General features: G+C 41.2%; 1 protein-coding gene across 1 annotated transcript; it reads right to left on the bottom strand.

The window, feature by feature from the left end:
* Nucleotides 1–1,815: 1,815 nt before the first annotated feature.
* Nucleotides 1,816–16,761, bottom strand: LOC139718833 (uncharacterized). The gene is made up of 3 exons (XM_071630297.1): nucleotides 16,418–16,761; nucleotides 5,682–6,018; nucleotides 1,816–5,223 (listed from the first exon to the last, which is right to left on the bottom strand). The coding sequence occupies exons 1-3, from the start codon at nucleotides 16,503–16,505 to the stop codon at nucleotides 4,953–4,955; spliced, it is 696 nt and encodes a 231-aa protein (XP_071486398.1). The 5' UTR covers nucleotides 16,506–16,761; the 3' UTR covers nucleotides 1,816–4,952.
* Between the last annotated feature and the right edge of the window lie 2,756 nt (nucleotides 16,762–19,517).

Below are 19,517 nucleotides of genomic sequence, written 5' to 3'. Positions count from 1 at the left end.
ATTCAACGTTTATTGTATGAAAATTGGTTTTGAAATGGCTGAGATATCAACAACAACAACAAAAAAAGAGCGATCCTAATAAAGTGTGGGACCTACACTTAATCACGATCGCTTTGTTTTTGGATGTTTCAGTCGTTCCAAACCCGATTTTCATCAAATACACTTTGAATTCCTCTTTAAATTGTATACTCTGTACTATATTATAAGTGTTTTCTTGGTACCTCGCAAAAAGTTAAAAGCCCAATTCTCATCTCCACCAATACTGTACCATCCCTAATTCATTTTCCTGAAAAGAAAACGACATAAGATTTCATTCCGATGAGCAGAAAGAGAAGGCAACTCGACAAGCTCAGAACACTTGCCGTCAAGTTCTTTTGGGATAGATTTTGCAGAAAGCAAACTGGTTTGCATGTACTGTACTTTATCACGCTGTTTGTGTCGTGATACGTGTGAAGTGTCCTTGGCCCGAGAGACTTTCAGAACTTCTTTCCATTTACAGAGAAGTACAGTACATGTAGTATATAGCATCATGCGGTATTCCTCTGAGTGCGTAATTATTCTTCAGAACAACTCGATTTTGTTTCTGTTTTCAAATACATTGTACCATGCGTTCTTTTCAAGCAAAGGCATGTGTTTCTAAGTGCATGGCCATGGCAGGGTTCTGATATTTTATTGTGTGCGACTAATTGCGTTCTGGAGAGAAAGGAAGAATGTGTTATGTTTTTCTACGAAACTCCGTAGTTGAATGATTCATATCCACTCCCCCCCCCCCCCCCCCCCCCCCGTGCTCGTTATTGTGTCGTGCTTTGGCCTTGGCCTTATGCTTGGGGTTTCATGCTTTTGTTTTCAGGGGTCAATGCCTGGAGGAGTTGGACCTTGTGGGTCAGAGAGGTTTGGGGCTTCGTTCCTTTGCGGAACTACAATGTATACACGAAATTTAGATGATGGATACTCGGCAACAGGAGTTTGACAAAAATAACGATAATTATATACATTGTACTTCATCATGAATGTCGTGCAATACTTTACAGGCTTCTTTTTTTAATTCATTTGTGTACGTGTGTGTGTGTTTGCGTGTCTTTTGACAACGTTTCTGACTACGTCTCTGAAACGTTTGGTAACTTCTCATTATGTTTGGGAATTTTTTTTTTCCATTTCCTCGGCCACGGGTTTGTCTCCTGGTACTCAGCCACACCTTAGCTGGAAACGCTCTTCAAAAGCAGTATGCATGCACTTTTCAACATCGCGATGATTTAGCCCATGTTAGACAGGGTTTGAAAATTGCCCAGTGCAGACGTTGTGTTTCTACGATCAGCCACATTCCTATTGCATCTCACTGTGATACTCTCTTAATATGATATCGAAAATGAATTGTGCCCAAATTATACTGAAAGATGTTGGTTTCTCTCCATTTCACACGGTAGATTCACCACTGCATGATACATGTTGAAATCAGACACTGGGGCGATGCCAAAACAAACGTCCACCTTTTGATAGAAATGCACATTTTCATATATTTATTCAATACAATAGAAATACAGAGATGATGAAATACAAAACAATGACAATAAGAAAACGCTTTAACGTACACACACACACACACACACATACACACGCCAGCGCACAGTCATAAGTACAGTATTATGCTTAGGACATTATGTTATACGCGTACCACATATACCAAATAATGAAATATAGATGCAATGAAAAACATAATACTGGCAATATATTGCTCCTCAAATTTCTCGAGTTTCCACGCAGTTTGAAATGTTTGAAAGTTGGTCATCTTTTATTGTTGTTGTCCGTCCCCCCCCCGCCGCCCAAAATTAGTTAGAACCGAAATTGGAAGTAAACCTTAAAAATCCCGTAACGAGCATTATTTTCTTTTAATTCGAAGTTAGAGCGACCTTTTCAATACTACCTTTTCAATACACCACAATATTCAAAGAGGTTCGCTACAAAATGGGCTAACTGTCATTTTTTTTAGCATTTTAAAGTAAGTCCATCATCAGATAGAGCGAAATAAACCCTTTCCAGTCATACATACTTCAGTGGTAACATCACAAGGAATATTCCTGAACTTGTGATTACAAATAGGCCTACGTATTCCCATATTTTCTTTTTGTAGCAACTTAGTAACCGTAAATATCTCAACTTAACAATAATGGAATTGGTTCGTTTTGCGATTAAACTCTTGATACAATATTTCGCAATGTTCTTGTTCAATGCTTTCCTGGCACAAGGGAAAATTCGGACTGAAAGTACGGCACAAAATGGTAGTCAACGACTGTAAATGCGAACCTGGATTTAAGTCATTGGGGACATTACAATAGGCCAGATGCTATCACGCCAGTTGTTTTCCTATCCAAATTTAGTATTCTTCCGTCGCCTGCAGGGGAATGCAAATTATCGTGCATGTACACGTTAATCGACGGAAAGATATAATAGTGCATTTCGCACGAATCCACTTGCACATCAACAGTTTCGGAGGGGGAAATTTAACAATCAAACAAACCAACACCAAAACGGTATTTCCGTGAAAAAAAGAAAAGACTCGAATCATGAAAAAAAAGGTCACCAACAATCAGAGGGTTCAATGATAGGTACAATTTCCGTTTCCCGTCTTGGTTTGTCACGCGCTTTGAGCGCATCGTCATTAACCTGGTAACCACAGTGATGCATATCTCGCTCTGAGTGGGTGAAAATCGACAGAATGTAAGTACATTGTATCCGGAATGCCTTGACTTTCTGAATACATAAAAAAAAAAAACCGCGATGTACTACTTTATCAGGAGATAACCTCGTACTCTTCTTCGTCGTTTTTTTTAAGGAATGGTACTGTAAAACGAGAAATTTTCGCGTGCATTTTAATTTCGCGAATTTCGCGAGCGTGAAGATTCGCGAAATTAAAATGCACGCGAAAGTTCTTTTGTACACTATATGCACTGAATGCCAGTGGCAGTTCGCGAAAATTTCATGCCGCAAAAAAGGCCGTCGGCTCCAATTCGCGAAAAATTCATGCCGCGAATATATCATGTTTTACAGTATACTTTGGTTGAGATAGGGATTCAGTTTTCAACTTTTTGCAAGATAACTAGAAACCACTTGTGAAATAACAAAGAGTATACAAATTCAAGAGGAATTAAAAGTTTACATGATGAAAGTCGGTTTCGAAATGGCCGAGACGTTCAAAACCACAGTAAAACAAAGCGATCCTACTAAAGGGTGGGTCCCACCTCTTATTAGTATTGCTTTGTTTTGGATATCTCAGCCACTTCAAAACCAAATTTCATCAAAGAAACCTTGAATTCCTCTAAGAATTGTATGCACTTTCATATGATTTCATAAGACATTTCCCATTATCTCACAAAAAACAACAAAAAACAAACAAACATTGAAAACCTGAAGCCGGCCAATTCAACCAAAACTTATTCCATGCCTTTAGATGATTAACATTTAATCTTATTTTCTCTTGGTCCTCCTCCTCCGCCCAACGAGAAATCTTCATCTCAGATCACAGCTCATCGATTTGTACTCAGAGAGGCAACTTTGTATACTCACATACAATGTATAAACATACTCTAAATTTCATAACAACGAATTACTCCGACACCATTACACACTACAAGCCATTTAGTCATACTTGTGAATATAAAACGCATACGTCATCGTGACTTAGTTTAAATCAAACGAGAGGATCAAGACAATTCGTCATTGGCTGAACATTAATAATAACAATAATAATTGCATTTATATGGCGCTTCATACTGACGTTCCTAAGCGCACTTTGCTACTCATACAAATAGAGTAGAAAACACAATAACATTAACAAAAATCATTACGAAATACCTGAGCCTGAGAATTTGGATAACTCGGCAAAAATGAACGAGCTTCAAAAAGAAAGATAAAAACAACAGGGAATTATCAGTTAAGAATTGATTTATGTTAATTGTCAGTTTGTTCGCTTTTCTTTTATTTTGATTACACTATACACTCATGAGCAGGTACGCAATATGAATTCACAATAATCATATCATTATTACCATCATTATAAAATCATCTTTCTTTCTTTCATTCTTTTGTAAGGGGGTTGTCTTGTGACATTCTATACATCGGCATACACAAAGAATCAGAAAGAGTCTGGAGATTCACCCTGACGTTAACCCCCAAGACAACGACCTCCAGCTCAGTTGTATACCAAAATAGTAGTATCTGGCACTCCCATACTTGATAACACAGGAGACTGGGTATATCGCTCAGGTTCACTGGGGACGCATCCGACACACAGGAAGAGAGGTTTGGACTTGGAATGGCCGATTAGCCATATTACTATATAGGATAAGTCAATCAGGTACCATTCTTTCATGGTGTGGATTCTGCCATGTTTGTGACCCCTTATTGTAACAAGCAACCCTCAATAGGGGAAGTGTGTGTGAGGGATCTTTCTTTTTTTTGACCGGGGTGACGGGGGGGGGGGGGGGTAGTGCTGTACCCTATTGTCAACAGCGTGCTCATCCTGACGAAGGACAGAACATATTGGTGGAAACGCTGATTTGCTACAGTTCTTTCTCAGGCCCAAATTCATCCGAGAAACAATCTACGTCGTACATAAGAAACCCACACCACTATAATCTCCAAAAACTCATAAATAAAAAAAATTCTTATTATCTGTATAATTAGAACTTAATCATAATCATTTATACTCGTAATCTGTTGGATCATCTTCTGACCAGCACAATGGTCGTCAGAGTCGTTTTTTTTTTTTGTTTTTTTTTTTGGTAATCGGACCCAGTCCGAGTTACACTTCATGCCAGTGCAGACACGCTTTACATCAGTCTGAACCGCTCTCACACACTTCACACCAAATCCCGACCACATTCACACCAGTATACATTCACACTCGTGTAATCGGTGAACACGTCTGTTCAAGGGACATGAGATGGCGACTCAATTTACACTTTCACGTGCGTCTTGTGGTGTGATCGCGAAGGTTTCCTCGGCTTTGAGGGGCCGTCCAATCCCAACGGGAGCTCGAGCATAAATGGCTGCTCGCTGGAGTCGAAGTCCAGGGTTTCGACGTAGGCCTGCTTGCAGCAGCGCTGAAACTCATCGGCCAACCGCGGAAGGGCACCTGAGACGCACTTGCTGTACTGCCGAATATCCACGTAACGCTGAGGATCAACTCTAGAGACTTTGAAGTTGCCCGGCCTGTTCAGATCATGCCTGCAAAAGGAGACGCAACGAGAGTGAATCATTCAAAACAGACCAACATTCACTCACTCAGCAATAACTGCAAAGCAAATTGCAAAATTGTTGCTGCGCTTTTTTAGGCGTTATCTCGAGTCCTTCGGAATTCATAGTTTAAGACGGAGAGTTCTCTTCTTTCCAGAATGTAACAGAAGATAAAAAAAACCCTCAAAAACTGTGCAACTCAGTGACACGAGCATTTTGAATCTCAAAGTTCTAGCACAGCTTATTGTCAGAACGACGAACACAATATGCAACAGCGAAAGTTTAGATCTTCAAATACCAGGCTACCACGCAATATCACGCCTGGACAAAATATGTTTGTCCAACATGTATGGTACTAAGGTAGGTTCACTCGGAAGTCCTGGGCCGTGGATTATGCGGCCGATTGCAACTTAGCAACCAAACTGAATCTCTTCTGCTCATTAACGTACCTCATGAGCATCTGGCGCCGGTAGTGCTCCGGGTTGCAGAGGTGGCCATTTCTGCCGGCCTTGGCGCCGAGCACGCAGCACGTGTTGCGCGTTTCTGGAAGTCGTGGACGCTGCGTGGAGAACATTTCACTGATGCTGCTGCTTGGAGATTTGGTGGGCGGTGTCGGCCTCCGGTCGGAGAATGGTAGACTGTTGAGGGCGTTCTCTGGACCCTCTCCGCTCCCAGACATGAAGTTTGATGTCTCAGCAGCCGCGTGAGTTTGTTCGTTGCTCTCCGGCAACAGCTGCACCCTCTGCTGCGACTCCTCAGCCCTCATCCTCTCCCTCATCAGAAATTCTGGAAGACATTAATGAAAGAATTACTACTTTATTTTGCCATACTAGACTATACTTACAGAAGTAATGACATCTTTTACTCTCGCCCTTATTCTTGACAAATGATCTGTTTCTATGTATGTTATTCATAAAATATATAGGGACATGATACCTAAGATGATCTTTATCAATGATAGTGTTTCCCCAATTATTTCGCCCTGTTCCAGTCGAACTCATTCGTGCTTTTTTTAATATTCCCTGCGTGACTTTGTGTTTGTTTTGAAATATTTTACACATACATAATAATCATAATCTTATATATGTATATATATATAAGGTTCGTAGCGTGGTGGCCCGGGGGATGTGCCAAAAGAAATGAATTTCGGGTCACCAAAAGAAAGGTTAGTACCGAGACTTAACACATAATTGCATAGGTACCTATGCATAATGATTTGCCTAAACAATATTAGTGATATTGTTAGTTGTAATTCAGTGTTGACGTCAGGTTCATTGTTTCTATACTGAAATTGAAACCAGGGAGCACTGTCCTCTGCATAAAAAGCACTATGGTAAAGGGGAAAAGATTCAAGACTTTGAAATAAAGGATTCGAAGCCTGGTCGGTGCTAACATCGTCGGGATAGTGTTTTGCCCGAGATGTCCCTCAAAGCTACAGTGACGGGTTCTATCAAGGCGGTATGTGATACCCCATTGCGCATACCAGCATTGCTTGGGGTAATGGTGGCGGAGGCGAAGCCCTCCGGTACACCAGTGTATACTCTGAAGATGCTACTCCGGAGACGTAAGACTGAGCACAACAATTAGCAATATAAACGCACTCTTCCAATAGGTTAGCACTTTTTCACAAAGCATTATCAAAATACGGTCCATATTAAAAAAAAATATCATGTCTTTGAGAACTAAAAGCGAAGGATGATACAGATTCATAATAAAAAGACACAGCTTTGAATCATTACAGATATTACGTGTTTTTATGCTGTATGAGTAAACGAACGGACAAACTATAGATGAAGAGAAAAAAAAATGTTTATTAGACGTCACCTCAACAGATTGTGTAAGAGGCAGAATTACACGACCTATAGACACGTATTATTTCAAACGACAGTCGGGGCAAGCTGTCGTATAAACCAACTGTAGACTCCTTTCCGCTTCCTGTAGCAGTTGAAACACCCTGCGGATGTTCGTTTTATGGAAGAGGATTTCCGATCTCATTCCAAATAGGGTGTGTCCACAAAATTACAACAGATGCATTATTAGTCTCTACTATCAGAGCGAAGTATACGAGTACACACGCATTCTTTCTTGAGTGTCTCTACTGAAATGTCATTCATTAATCACATCATTCTTTTCCTATTGAGCATGGTATTTTTGACATAGTATAGACACACATTACTGACGTACAGAGGGTTTGTAATCCTTCGAGGCTCAGCTAACTACGAGGATGAGTTAGTATGTATGTATGGGGCGCCAAGTGTCGTGTGTTCTCTTTCGTTGCCAAAATTACTGATTTCGTGACGAAAGAGACCATTCGACACACGGCGCCCCAAACTTAATTACGAGCTTATCCTCAAAGTTAAGGATCACCGTCTGAATTTAACCAATGTAAAAATTAACAATGTAAAGTCAATAAACTGGCAACTGCAACCCCGCTCGTTTGAATGTAATGCTTGTGGTACGTCATAACAACTGAAATGGAATTCATGTCCAGAAAAGATAGGAGAATATAGCCTACCTATGGACATATGAAATCATTACGTCATCTAATTTGCATTTGTGATTGTGACCGATATTCGTGTAAAACTCCATATATCCGGTTGGTTTGAACTTTTTAGGTTTAAGAGCAAGGTAACGACAGAGAGGTCTACGAAGGGTAATGCTTTTATTTTTGGCCATTGTACACCTGTTCAAGTCCTGTATGTGTGTGGTGTAGTGGTGCGTTTATGCTCAATTTGAGAAGGCGATATCAGCGTTTTGATACACTAATCTAAAGTGCCGCTCACGAAGGTACTTTTTATATTTTTTGAATATTTCTATTCATTTCATTCAATATTTAGAAAAATACGAAACGTGTTTCAAAAGCTTGATTATGTTTCCAAAAAGTTAAAAATGAACGCATCCTTACTGGTTTTCCTCTGTGCCCCGTTCCTCCTCTTTTGCAGTCCTTTTTCACACTTCAGAGAAAATAATATTTGCACGTACGTGACGCAAAAAGAGCGTTACGTTGCATTTTCACTGAAACTTCCAAAGTAAACATGTCAGCCCTGCAAATGCCTCCTTTCCCTAGCCCCCCCCCCCCCACCCCCCAAATCAGGTTCAACATGATGACCTCTGGGAAATTCCGCACATTTTCTTCATGATTGAAGTCTTTTGTGAATAAACACATCGCTTGCTTTGAAACGAGAGAATGTTTTATCATCCTTATTAACAAGATTATCATCTTTCTTCCACCCCAGGGTTCCAAAACGATAATACTCGTAGTTTTAATCTGAACATTTGGAGAAGATCTCACATATTTGCCTGATTCGATTAATCAAAATGATAGCGGGCCCAACAGCGATTGGCATTTCGGCTCTGCATGGGAGTGGCTCCTCTTCCTCTTCCCCTCATTCAGTTTCTTGCCACGAAGTTTCTCGGCCCAGTTAGCCGCTCCATTTACCCATTACCAATGGATTATCATCAATTTCATCCGCGATTGAGAGTAGGAGGGGGGCACCAGCGTACCTGGTGACGCGAGCCGACCTTTGACCTAGAAAAGCAAAGAATGACGGGCGCTTTCTGTCTCCTTCTTGCTGTTGTCGAATCCACAGGATTTTCTCTTATCTCTCTTCATGTACATACACATGAACACATTCATGTATATTGCATGTACATACACGAAAATTGTCATGTAACATTATGTCATATAATATGTGTGTGAGCGACGTTTATGCGTATATCAGTGAGATCAAACCAAAGGAAGTACTAGGCGAGATCGCTTACAAGCAGTACTACCTCCTTGATCAGATTGGCTAAAAAATATATGAAAAAGGCGATAATTCTCAAATCGTTGAAAAGCCTTCAATCTTTCCAATATCCAACGTTCATGTAGGCCTACTTCAAGCAGGGTGGTGATGGACTGAATATGTGGAAGCAATCCGTTTCTAGTCATCAACATAGAACAGTGCACTCCCTTTATATTATTTAAAACGAACACGGTTATTTCACGAAATTCCGGTTACAATGACGTAAAAATGCAGGCCGCAACATTGTTGGCTGTATGTTTTTTTTTTACTGTTTATTTGTTCGGTTATAACGAAATTTCGAAGAAAACTGCTGGTCCCGAGGACTTCGTTATAACGGGAGACCACTGTATACCATTAGATTAAGAAAACATACATCACGGAGGTAATGAAGGTAACTCATCCAATGGTTCATGGGTTTGTTCGAGATTGGTGCAATACCACTACTTACATTCTATTGATATCCATAATGATTACCCGGTATTTCAATATTATGATGGTCGACGTACCTGGTCCCCTCCCGTATGGTAGATACCGGAGGCATCAAGTATCACATTGCTTTTTTTGCCTCTACTGGGAGCCCTATTATTCTCAACAGGTTATTTACGAGCACTCCTCCTATCTTCAACCTGTTTGACACGACAAATTTAATCATATGATCATCAAAATACCACAGATAGTCACAAATGCCAAGCTTGTGATAATCACGTTTGGAGCCCTGCCGAGTTCTTCCATATATCATGGAGATAATGTTGTAGCTCCATAGTTGGAACATGGACCTACGGTCCATGGTGGGAACATGGAGTTACATGTAGGCCCTACATTCTACATGTACGGTATTATTCATGTCGGAATTTGTCTTGAAATTCACAAAATTGTATTACTGTTTAAAGTTTGTTTTTCATTGTATTGTTGTGTTATTATCTGTGTATTTAAAGGTTGTAATCAAATGAGTTAAAAATGAAATGACAACGACATGAAATGAAATGAAACAAATGTCCTAAACATTGTAGCTCCATGGTTGGAGCAAGTCTCTCTAACACATCCCTGGTTGTAGTTACGCGCCAGTCTATAGATTGGAGTAGGCCTATGTCTTGGGGGAGGGGGAGGGGTAGGGAGTCTCGGAATTTCTCTTAATTCTCTCTCTCTCTCTCTCTCTCTCTCTTGTAATCTTCCTCCTTACGAATATCACTCAATTCAAGTACAATGTATTATGGATCTGTATAGAAAACAAGGGCTCTTGTCCTGTATAGGCCTCCGTCGTGGGCATAATGTCTGACAAATGTGACGCGAAAATATAATAATGTTCTGTTGATAAGCTGTCACCGCCTATTGATCCCTTCGTTTTGGAGGTTTCTCGCTTCGCCCACTTGAAGTTACGGAATATATTGTTCTCATGTGTTTGGAAAACACACCTGTTAACTGCGACATACTTTCCTATCCGAGCAGATCCAGTGTAAAGGTCTATTTTAGGATAAAGGAGCAAGAAATATCCCCGGATGTTTCAACAGAACTGTTGCTCCATTAGCGGCATCGCAACAGCCTGATGCGAAAAGCAGTCGGATGTATAGAGCCCACGATGGGATAAACGGTAGATCCTGTTGTTTGGTGGATATTTTTTCGAAAACATCTCCGGAGCTGGCAGGCAGGCCGCGTGGATTGCCCCTGTTTTTCCCAGGGTGCAGCGCCCTGACCCCCTCACCTCTTCCATTGACCTTGAATCAGGAGCGGGGTCAACAACGAGCAGGACGCCTCGAAGAGGACAGCTTGATCCATCTGATATAATCACATCTCTAACATGCCGTTAACGTTTTCTCCAGCACCTTTCCAGGTTTGGTGTTTGATTGGTCACATGTCATCACAAGATACCGAGCTTGATATACCACTACCAGAGAGGTGGGAATTCTCACCTCCCTGGATATACATAGGAGGGAACCAGGGAGGTGGAGCTGGACGACGTACAGGTCCTGTGCGGAGCTCTTAACCTCCTTGTGCAAACCAAGGAGTTATCAAACCATCATCATGAACTCGACCCAAGCAGCTAGAAGAGCAGATAATTGGGATATGAGTCGGTGTTTAAAATCATTTTAAACACGGCTTTCAATGGAGATGACATATATTGTTAATTGTCATTCACTGCTAAACAGGAAATACTGTGAGACCAATCCTACCTTATCATTTTAAGCACTTGACAGCCTCGGAAGTGTCGACAGATATCGTTTAGACTTTTTTCCATTCTATCATGACCATCTTCTACATAAGATACAGAACGTACTTGGAACTATAAATACTCTCTCTTTTTAAAGTGTTTCATGTACTTTGAACAGCACTCGCGGGACCGGACATTTTGAGATTGGATGAATTCGAACATTTCCCTCCCACTGACCTTTATCAGTCTAGTTAGTAGTTGGTCCCTGCTTAATGGTAGTTAAGATAAGTTAAAATGGTGTAGATATGCCCTCTCAGAACATGTGTTTTTCTATTCTGTCTCTAAGTATCTTTTTCCCGTCTTGTGTAGTTGAACGGAGTAATGCATTGAACTTTTTTTTTTCTAAATTGTGCTACATTGTCGAATTTACTTTGGTAGGGAATTGGCTTGTAAGCACTATTTTAGGGGTTACATTGTTGAAGGCTGTCATACCCCGAGATCTCTCCTACTATGTATTTTAAAACTGCACAGATCTCCTGGAACATATGCTATAATAAAGACCCATAATCATTTGAAAACACCCATCCCCCGGCTTATGGAAGGCGTACTACTACTAGTGTCTCTAATGGCATTTCAATGTGGTAAATTCGATGATATTTCACTACATGATTGATATCTGCGTGGATTCTTTATTTATAGCATTCCCGGTTAAACATGGCAAATGCTATCCTAAAGGCTTGTGCAAATTTGTAAGCCCTGTTGTGCTTTCTGAGAATTTGGGTTCATTGTGGATTATCCACCTTGAAGATAATTTAACACTGAAAAGAACGTTACCCTAGGACTTCCAATTTGAAAAAACAAAACATAACGAAAAGTGAAAAGATTAATTGGCTCGCTTCGGGGCACTATCGTTATAGTGTCATGTGACTGGAAACCGTGACCTGAAAGGAGAGCACGTGGTCTCACAGATCACATTGCGTCCTCCCCACGCAATGGTTCCCGGGGCAATGGAATCAAAATCAGCATGTATAGTGTGCTACACCGTCTTGCGATGGATGTTCCAAGAGAGAGTTGTTAGACGTGCCGAGCTGTTGCAACGTCCCTGCATTGACCGGTAGGGTCCATGGTCCCTGGAACTCGTTTTCTCAGCCCTTGCCACTTCACAACAAAAACAAGTCCTAAGGAGAAAGTGGCCTTATTGCTTCCCTGTCGGGTCGAATCGCAATACTCTGTTATAATGCTCCACACCACCTGTCTTGATTGGATCGCTTTAAACCCCACGTCTCGTCAATATCTAATCCCTTTATTTACTTCCTTTGCTGTATCAAGAAGAAGAAATAAGGATCAATCGATTGGTGTATAAAACACGAGATGAATAATGGCCTCCTCTGGTCATTGTGAACCCCCACCTCCCGCAATGCGGGGCCTTGTCTTGGATAAACACAATGGCCTTTACATGTATTGCCATGATGCATCATCTTAGCAGGCGCCTAATCGACACCTGTGTGTTGGAGTCTTTTTCCAGACCTGACCATATCCGAGGTTGACATGACGAGAGGTGGCAGCAAGGGGCAATTCGAAAATCTATTAGTCCTTGTAAAAGTTCAAGTGTGTAATGCTGGCACTGTGGTTAGACCTCAGCTTTGGCAACATTAGTCATAGAGTGCAGGTATGGAAACTGCTCATCTCTGACTACCGTAATACTCGCTGCTCTTTCAAGGACCTGTGCAATGCAAGCACGTTACATGTGTTGATTTCTAATATCCTGAGAGCCACTTGTGTGCAACTTGTGTGGCCGATAAAATATCTAAATATGTGTCATAGATGATTGTATACAATGTTTACATTGCTTTTCCCCCGATCACTTGGATCAGGGAGGTGGAAGAGAGCCTCTTCCACCTCTCTGCTTGGATCCCCCCCCCCCCCCGAAAAAAAAAATCTTCCATACTAAGATTCCTTTGATAATATTATCTATCAATCACAGTTCCATTTCTAATTTGGTTAAAGAAGACATTGGAATACACCTTCCCCTAATCTGGCCATAACTTGCATGTTTCAATAGGCTTGACCACTGCAAAAGACGTGTTTAGTAGCATGAAATTTATGGTCAGTTCAGGGGAAGGTGCGTTTCAGTGACTTTTGTTAATCAAATCAGTAATGTAGCAATGATTGACAGATGATGTCAGCGACAGAATCTTCTGGTTTTGTGGGTAGATCAAGTAACCTAAAGAAAATAGCTGAAAAAATATTATAAATATATGGGACAAATTCATATGATTATTCTTTTTTTGGGGGGGCACACAAGTAATGATCAGCTTATCATAAATCAACAGACGTCAACATGCATTTTTCCTTGAATAGGTCCTTGTTCTCACGGAGCTACGTCCCTGATGTTTTTGAGATTCATACCACATTGTGATACAATGGTCCCTATCATGTCAAGTAAGCAGGCTAGCAGCCGAAGTGATACAGAGTGGAACATGGATATTCTCAGAATAACTTATATCATCTATACTTCTCTCTGACATCATGAGAAAACCGTGGAGGAATGATCGTGGACGTCCCCCCTATGAAAGAAAAAGGAATGAGGATAATCTCAATTCCTCCTACCACGGAGGTGGGAAGAGATGAAGGTCATCTTCCACCTGGCTGCTTACAGATACGTGATGTTGATATCAATTCATGAAAACATATCAGATAATAGCTCCATGATCCACAACATTCAATTGGGGAATGTCGCGTCCCTCGAAGTTTTAGTCGTATCTACTAACATCTGGGACAGAAGTTGGGGAGCGATGAGTGATTGGCACAAGAGTAATTCTTTTTGACAACATAAACAGCCAGAAAGGAGTGGGAAATTACAAAAGTGATGAATGTCTATTATTTTGTTAGCACGTGATGACATTGTAGCAATTAACACACCTGCTAGCTGCTAAAGGTTAGAGGTCACAGGTGGGCGTAGAGCGAATGACGTAAATTATTTCTGACTCTACCATGATCGTGGGAGGAGGGTGGTCGTTTGAATTTGTCAATTATTGGTAGAGGAGTATCGTGTTATTTTGTTGTGGGTTTTTGTTTGCTATGCGCATATCTGTTTGCTTTCTTTTTAGTTTGTTTATTCTGGTTTTGTTTTGTTTTGTTTGTTCGTTTTTGGGGGGGTTAAGGGGGAGGGGCAAGGGGAAGAGGTCACAATGGGAATACGCTAGTGGTTCCTAGAATCCTCTTCTGACGTGGAACGTGGAAATCAGAATCAATCAGAATCAAACTAATGTGACGCTAACAGGTGGCGGATTTACACAAGAAGCAAGGCTGTACATACAGGGAGGGAGGTGGGTCTCCTTCCACCTCCATGGTGTTACATTCTCTCCTGCAATAATTAGAGATTTGCCTTCACTTTTTTGTTCGTTCTTCTGCGAGACAAGGTAATTAGAGTGTGAAGCTCTGGCTCTGTCTTTCACACAATCATTAGACTTGGTTTGATTATCAAATGATCACAATAATCATATGACTACACGGGGAAAAATCACTCATCAAAACTTTCCTTCATAAGAAAAAAAAATGAGTTGAAGATGGCATGATATTAGGCCCTACACTCCATGATTTTTTTTTTTTTTTATGGGGGATGAGAGAGAATTTATATATAACAGTAGAAATCAACTACTATAGTATGCTCACTTTTCTGCTGTAAGAATGTAAAAAAGTCAAATTACAATCTTATTAGCACATAAAAACACAAATTGAGGGGTTTCCTTGTGAAAAAAAAGACGACAGTAGGTGCATGTAAGGCCTACATAATCTGAGTTTTCAGTACAGAAACGCAGGGAAAGCGAAATGTCCCTTCTTTCCTTTCTGGAAAATCCCCCAGGCTCTGTTGTCAGAAACTCGTCTTGCCGCAGCCGAGTAAACGAGAATTCGAACACACATACACATTTGAATTGAGTCTACTGCTCCATGGCAAATTGTGCTTGATTTATTTTGCTTTGTTTTTGTTTGTTTGTTTGTTTGTTGTTGTGCGTTTGTTTGTTTGTTTTTTGGCTGCGAAATTTTTCGCAAGGGATCCTATCAACAATCGTCATAGCGACGTATACGAAAAGAAATGGCTAAATCATTTCGCGGAACACGCCTGACCAAGTGGCATTTCTGGGAATACCGGGAAGACCCTCTGGCATTTTTCCTAGAGAGCACAAACATACTTTCAACTGAAAAAACAACAAACAAACACCAAAGACGAAACAAATTATTTCTGACCTCAACTCTGCAAGGAAAGGTGAAACTCTCAATTTTGACCTCCAGCTCCCATGGGTTTCAAGACCTCCTGTTTACGGTTTGTGCAGGGAGGGGAGTGGGTGGATCTCTCTTTCACCTCCCTGGTTTGTGATAGCTGGAGGCCGATAATTGAAAGTGAAGTTACATCGCGCTTATCTTTATGAATAATTTTCTGCTCTGAGGGCAGACTCTACATGAACTTTTATTTGTATTTATTCTCATAGGTTTATACTCACCAACTACCTGAGATATAGAATTTCTGGGATATAAGTTTTCAATGTCATCACCCACTCCCCCTCCCCCCACCACCAACTTTTCTCTCTTCGGAGAGGGGAGGGCGAGCCTGGGACGAGCCAGCAAACTGTTCGTGTTATGATCAGGGAGGTGGGAACGAGGCTGCCTCTACATAACATCATGACTCATAGGAACACGTGTACGCAACAACTGTGCATGAGATGAGGAAAGCTCCAAAGTGAGACAGATATGAGAATCTTTCGAGGAAATGGTCCCGTTATCTCGTGATTAATCCTTTTTTTGTGTGTTTCACATTACCACGTGTTAGGTGGCCAATTAGTGTGATACTTTGTATGACAGCGAGCAGCGACAAGAAACCGAAAGTTAAATTTTGCGCTCTTCAACTTGGTTTCGCCAGTGAATCACTTGCTCGTTTTTTAGTGCGTTTGACTATTTTGATCGTTGTTATGATTGCAACAACAAAAAAGGGCAAACATGTGGATGAGGAGATGATTTAGCATTCACAGAAAAAGCTGTCAATACAAACCATAAATCACGTGATAAGGACAAAAGTAGGAAAAGGAAACAGCTCCTATCGCAAAACTTATCGACTCTCTCTTGAATGTTCAAAAACGTTGTCTCCAAATGTTTATTACACCATGGAGCTCCAACATGGTTACACTACTAAGTACTAACTCCCCGTGAAAGTCGTGCCTTTGACTGCCATGTGAATATAGAAAGTAAAATGGCTTACCTTGCAGAGGGTCGACGTTGAGAACTGCCAAGCTGAAGCTAAAGCACGACAGCATCACCAACAGGACTGGCACGGTGCTCGATTTCATGATTGATGACTGTTTTTGCTCTCAAGAGAAGGAAGTTGGTACAGTTATACTGCAGTTGCTCGGGTCAGCCCGCGTGAATGTTTATCGTAGTCTTTTCTTTCTTTTGCAAAGGCTCACGCCAGACCGTATGAATTGGGCAGTATCAATGTATGAAAACTTCACTGCTGGTGCTGTTAGGAGTCGAAAATTCACGATAGTTCAGCCCTTGGTCGTGTCAGCGTTGCTCGTTTGATCATGGGATACACTGCTTATTTGGAGTGATTGTCACTGTATATATATTGAGATATCGTATTTTCCCCCTCTTTTCTTCACACGCGTTATTCCACTCTCGTCCGTGGTCTCTCACATCTTCAGTCAGCGCCGGGTTTGCCGTCACCTGATTGGCGGGTTGTCAAAAGTGGTGCGAGGATTTGACAAATCAGACGCGGCTCTAATCGCGCGTCCCCTCCTCCCGACACGCCTACCTTTCAGAATGAGTTACGGCAGTGTTTTTGTTTTGCGGTCCAATGATTCATGATGTAAACATAAACTTTGGGTGAACTAGCACAGCGTGGAGAAGACGTCCATTTACAATACGTGATAGTCCGGGAGCCAGCGGGGGTCAGCCTAGCTGAAAAGGTTACCAATTTTTATGTGTATAGCAATTTAGTACATACGCCCCTGAGTATGGAAATGCACGTCTGGCTGGTCATCGGTGGTGGGTGTGGCCAGGAGGGCCAAAAAAAGGACCCCCCAAAATTAGGCTAGCCTAGCTGGAAAAGTAACCCTTTGAAAACAACTGGAACTTGTTCGTTACACTTACAGGATAAATGAATGGCCATTGCCAGACGTTTTAAGTGGTGGGGGGTAGCCGCCAGACGCTCTTAAAGGCCCAACTCCAGCTAGGCTAGCCTAGCTGAAAAAGTAACCTCGTGAAAACCACTGGAACTTGTTCGTTACACTTACAGGATAAATGAATGACCATTGCCAGACGTTTTAAGTGGTGGGGGGTAGCCGCCAGACGCCCTTAAAGACCCAAATTTTTCCAGCTAGGCTAGCCTAGCTGAAAAAGTAACCTCATGAAACCCACTGGAACTTGTTCGTTACACCTACAGGATAAATGAATGACCATTGCCAGACGTTTTAAGTGGTGGGGGGTAGCCGCCAGACGCCCTTAAAGACCCAAATTTTTCCAGCTAGGCTAGCCTAGCTGAAAAAGTAACCTCATGAAACCCACTGGAACTTGTTCGTTGCACCTACAGGATAAATGAATGACCATTGCCAGACGTTTTAAGTGGTGGGGGGTAGCCGCCAGACGCCCTTAAAGAACCAAATTTTTCCAGCTAGGCTAGCCTAGCTGAAAAAGTAACCTCATAAAACCCACTGGAACTTGTTCGTTACACTTACAGGATAAATGAATGACCATTGCCAGACGTTTTAAGTGGTGGAGGGTAGCCGCCAGACGCCCTTAAAGACCCAACTTTTTCCAGCTAGGCTAGCCTAGCTGAAAAAGTAACCTAATGAAACCCACTGGAACTTGTTCGTTACACTCGGGATAAATGAATGACCATTGCCAGACGTTTTAAGTGGTGGTGGTGGGGGGGGGGGGGGGGGGGTAGCCGCCAGACGCCCTTAAAGACCAAACTTTTTCCAGCTAGACTAGCCTGTATATAGCTGGAAAAATAACCTCCTGAAACCCACTGGAACTTGTTCTTGTGATACACTCAAAGGATAATTGAATGATTGTTGGCAGACAATAGGCGCCAGACGCCCCAAAGACCAAACTCTTACCAGCTAGGCTAGCCTAGCTGAAAATTAGGAAAGTAACCCCATGAAACCCACTGGAACTTGTTCTTACACTTACAGAATAAATGCATGACCGTTGCCAGACGCTTTAAGTGGTGGGGCGTAGCCCCCAGACGCTCTCAAAGATCCAATTTTACCAGCTATAAGGTTCACATATTTCAGAAATGATAGCAGTGTAATTCCATAACAATACCGCTTGCTTGCGAGTTCACCTGTCTATAATCTATGCATGCCTTATTCTTTTGTTCTGCTTCCTTGAGCCCCAACTCATGCATTCTTATGGTGACTCTCCCATGCCATCATCCTTGTTCATTGCAATTTGTTCTATTTTTTTGAAAATATTCTTATTCTTCATCCCAATTATCACAAATTCTAAAACTCTGTCCTCAGTATAACTAATTCATAGTTGTACAAATGTAAAAATCTGAGTATCACCCTGAGGTCTCCTTTAATGGGGGAGTTTCTTGAGCGCACAGGGAAACATGCTTTGAAATATCAATAGGGCAAGTGTTGAGACGAAATACTGTAGAAATATGAGAATATACAGTGCTGTGGTTTTGGTAGAAGAAATAGGGTATCTGTATTTGTCCTCAGTGATAACCAAAAAACTTATTTGGAAAGAATAATAGACATCAAAAAAGAATTGCCCAATCAAACATGTCGGGATAATTCTCAAACATCAGTGTTCTCATATTCTTTGCAGTGTAAAACAAAAACAAAAAACAAAAAACAAGAAAATAGGGCCGGGTACAGTATCCGGATGGAAATTGGTGGGATGGGCGTAAACCCGCGGGTATTATAACATACTGACGTGAACAAAAAAAAAAAAAAAAAAAAAAAAAAAAAAAAAAAAAAGACCAAAAACTACTTTCTTTCTGTGCCCTGGGAAGAAATGTTCATCAATTGCATTTTGGAAATGTTGAAAATCACAACTTTTGATGAAATTGTGTCCTACAGTATCTCTTCTTATATGAAGGCTTTTTTTTTAATAATTAAGTTTCTTTCCTCTATGACCATGATAAAACAAACCCCTGATGATTAAAACAAAAGACAATCAAAACTTGGCAAATGAACTCTTTGGACATTAGCAAAAGGGAATACATTAACAGTTTTTGCAAACACTTTATACAATTGTCTAATACTCTATCAAGCTCATAAAAAATACAATCAGTAAGACTCATCCTCGGTGTACATAGCTTAAAATGCCAACTTTTTAAAAATAATGCC

This window comes from Diadema antillarum, unplaced genomic scaffold (assembly GCF_040938485.1).
Source record: "Diadema antillarum isolate AM-2024a unplaced genomic scaffold, OU_Dant_1.0 scf00000100, whole genome shotgun sequence".
NCBI lineage: Eukaryota > Metazoa > Echinodermata > Echinoidea > Diadematoida > Diadematidae > Diadema > Diadema antillarum.
Note: the sequence above shows the minus strand (reverse complement) of the source record. Positions and strands in the feature narration are given on the sequence as shown.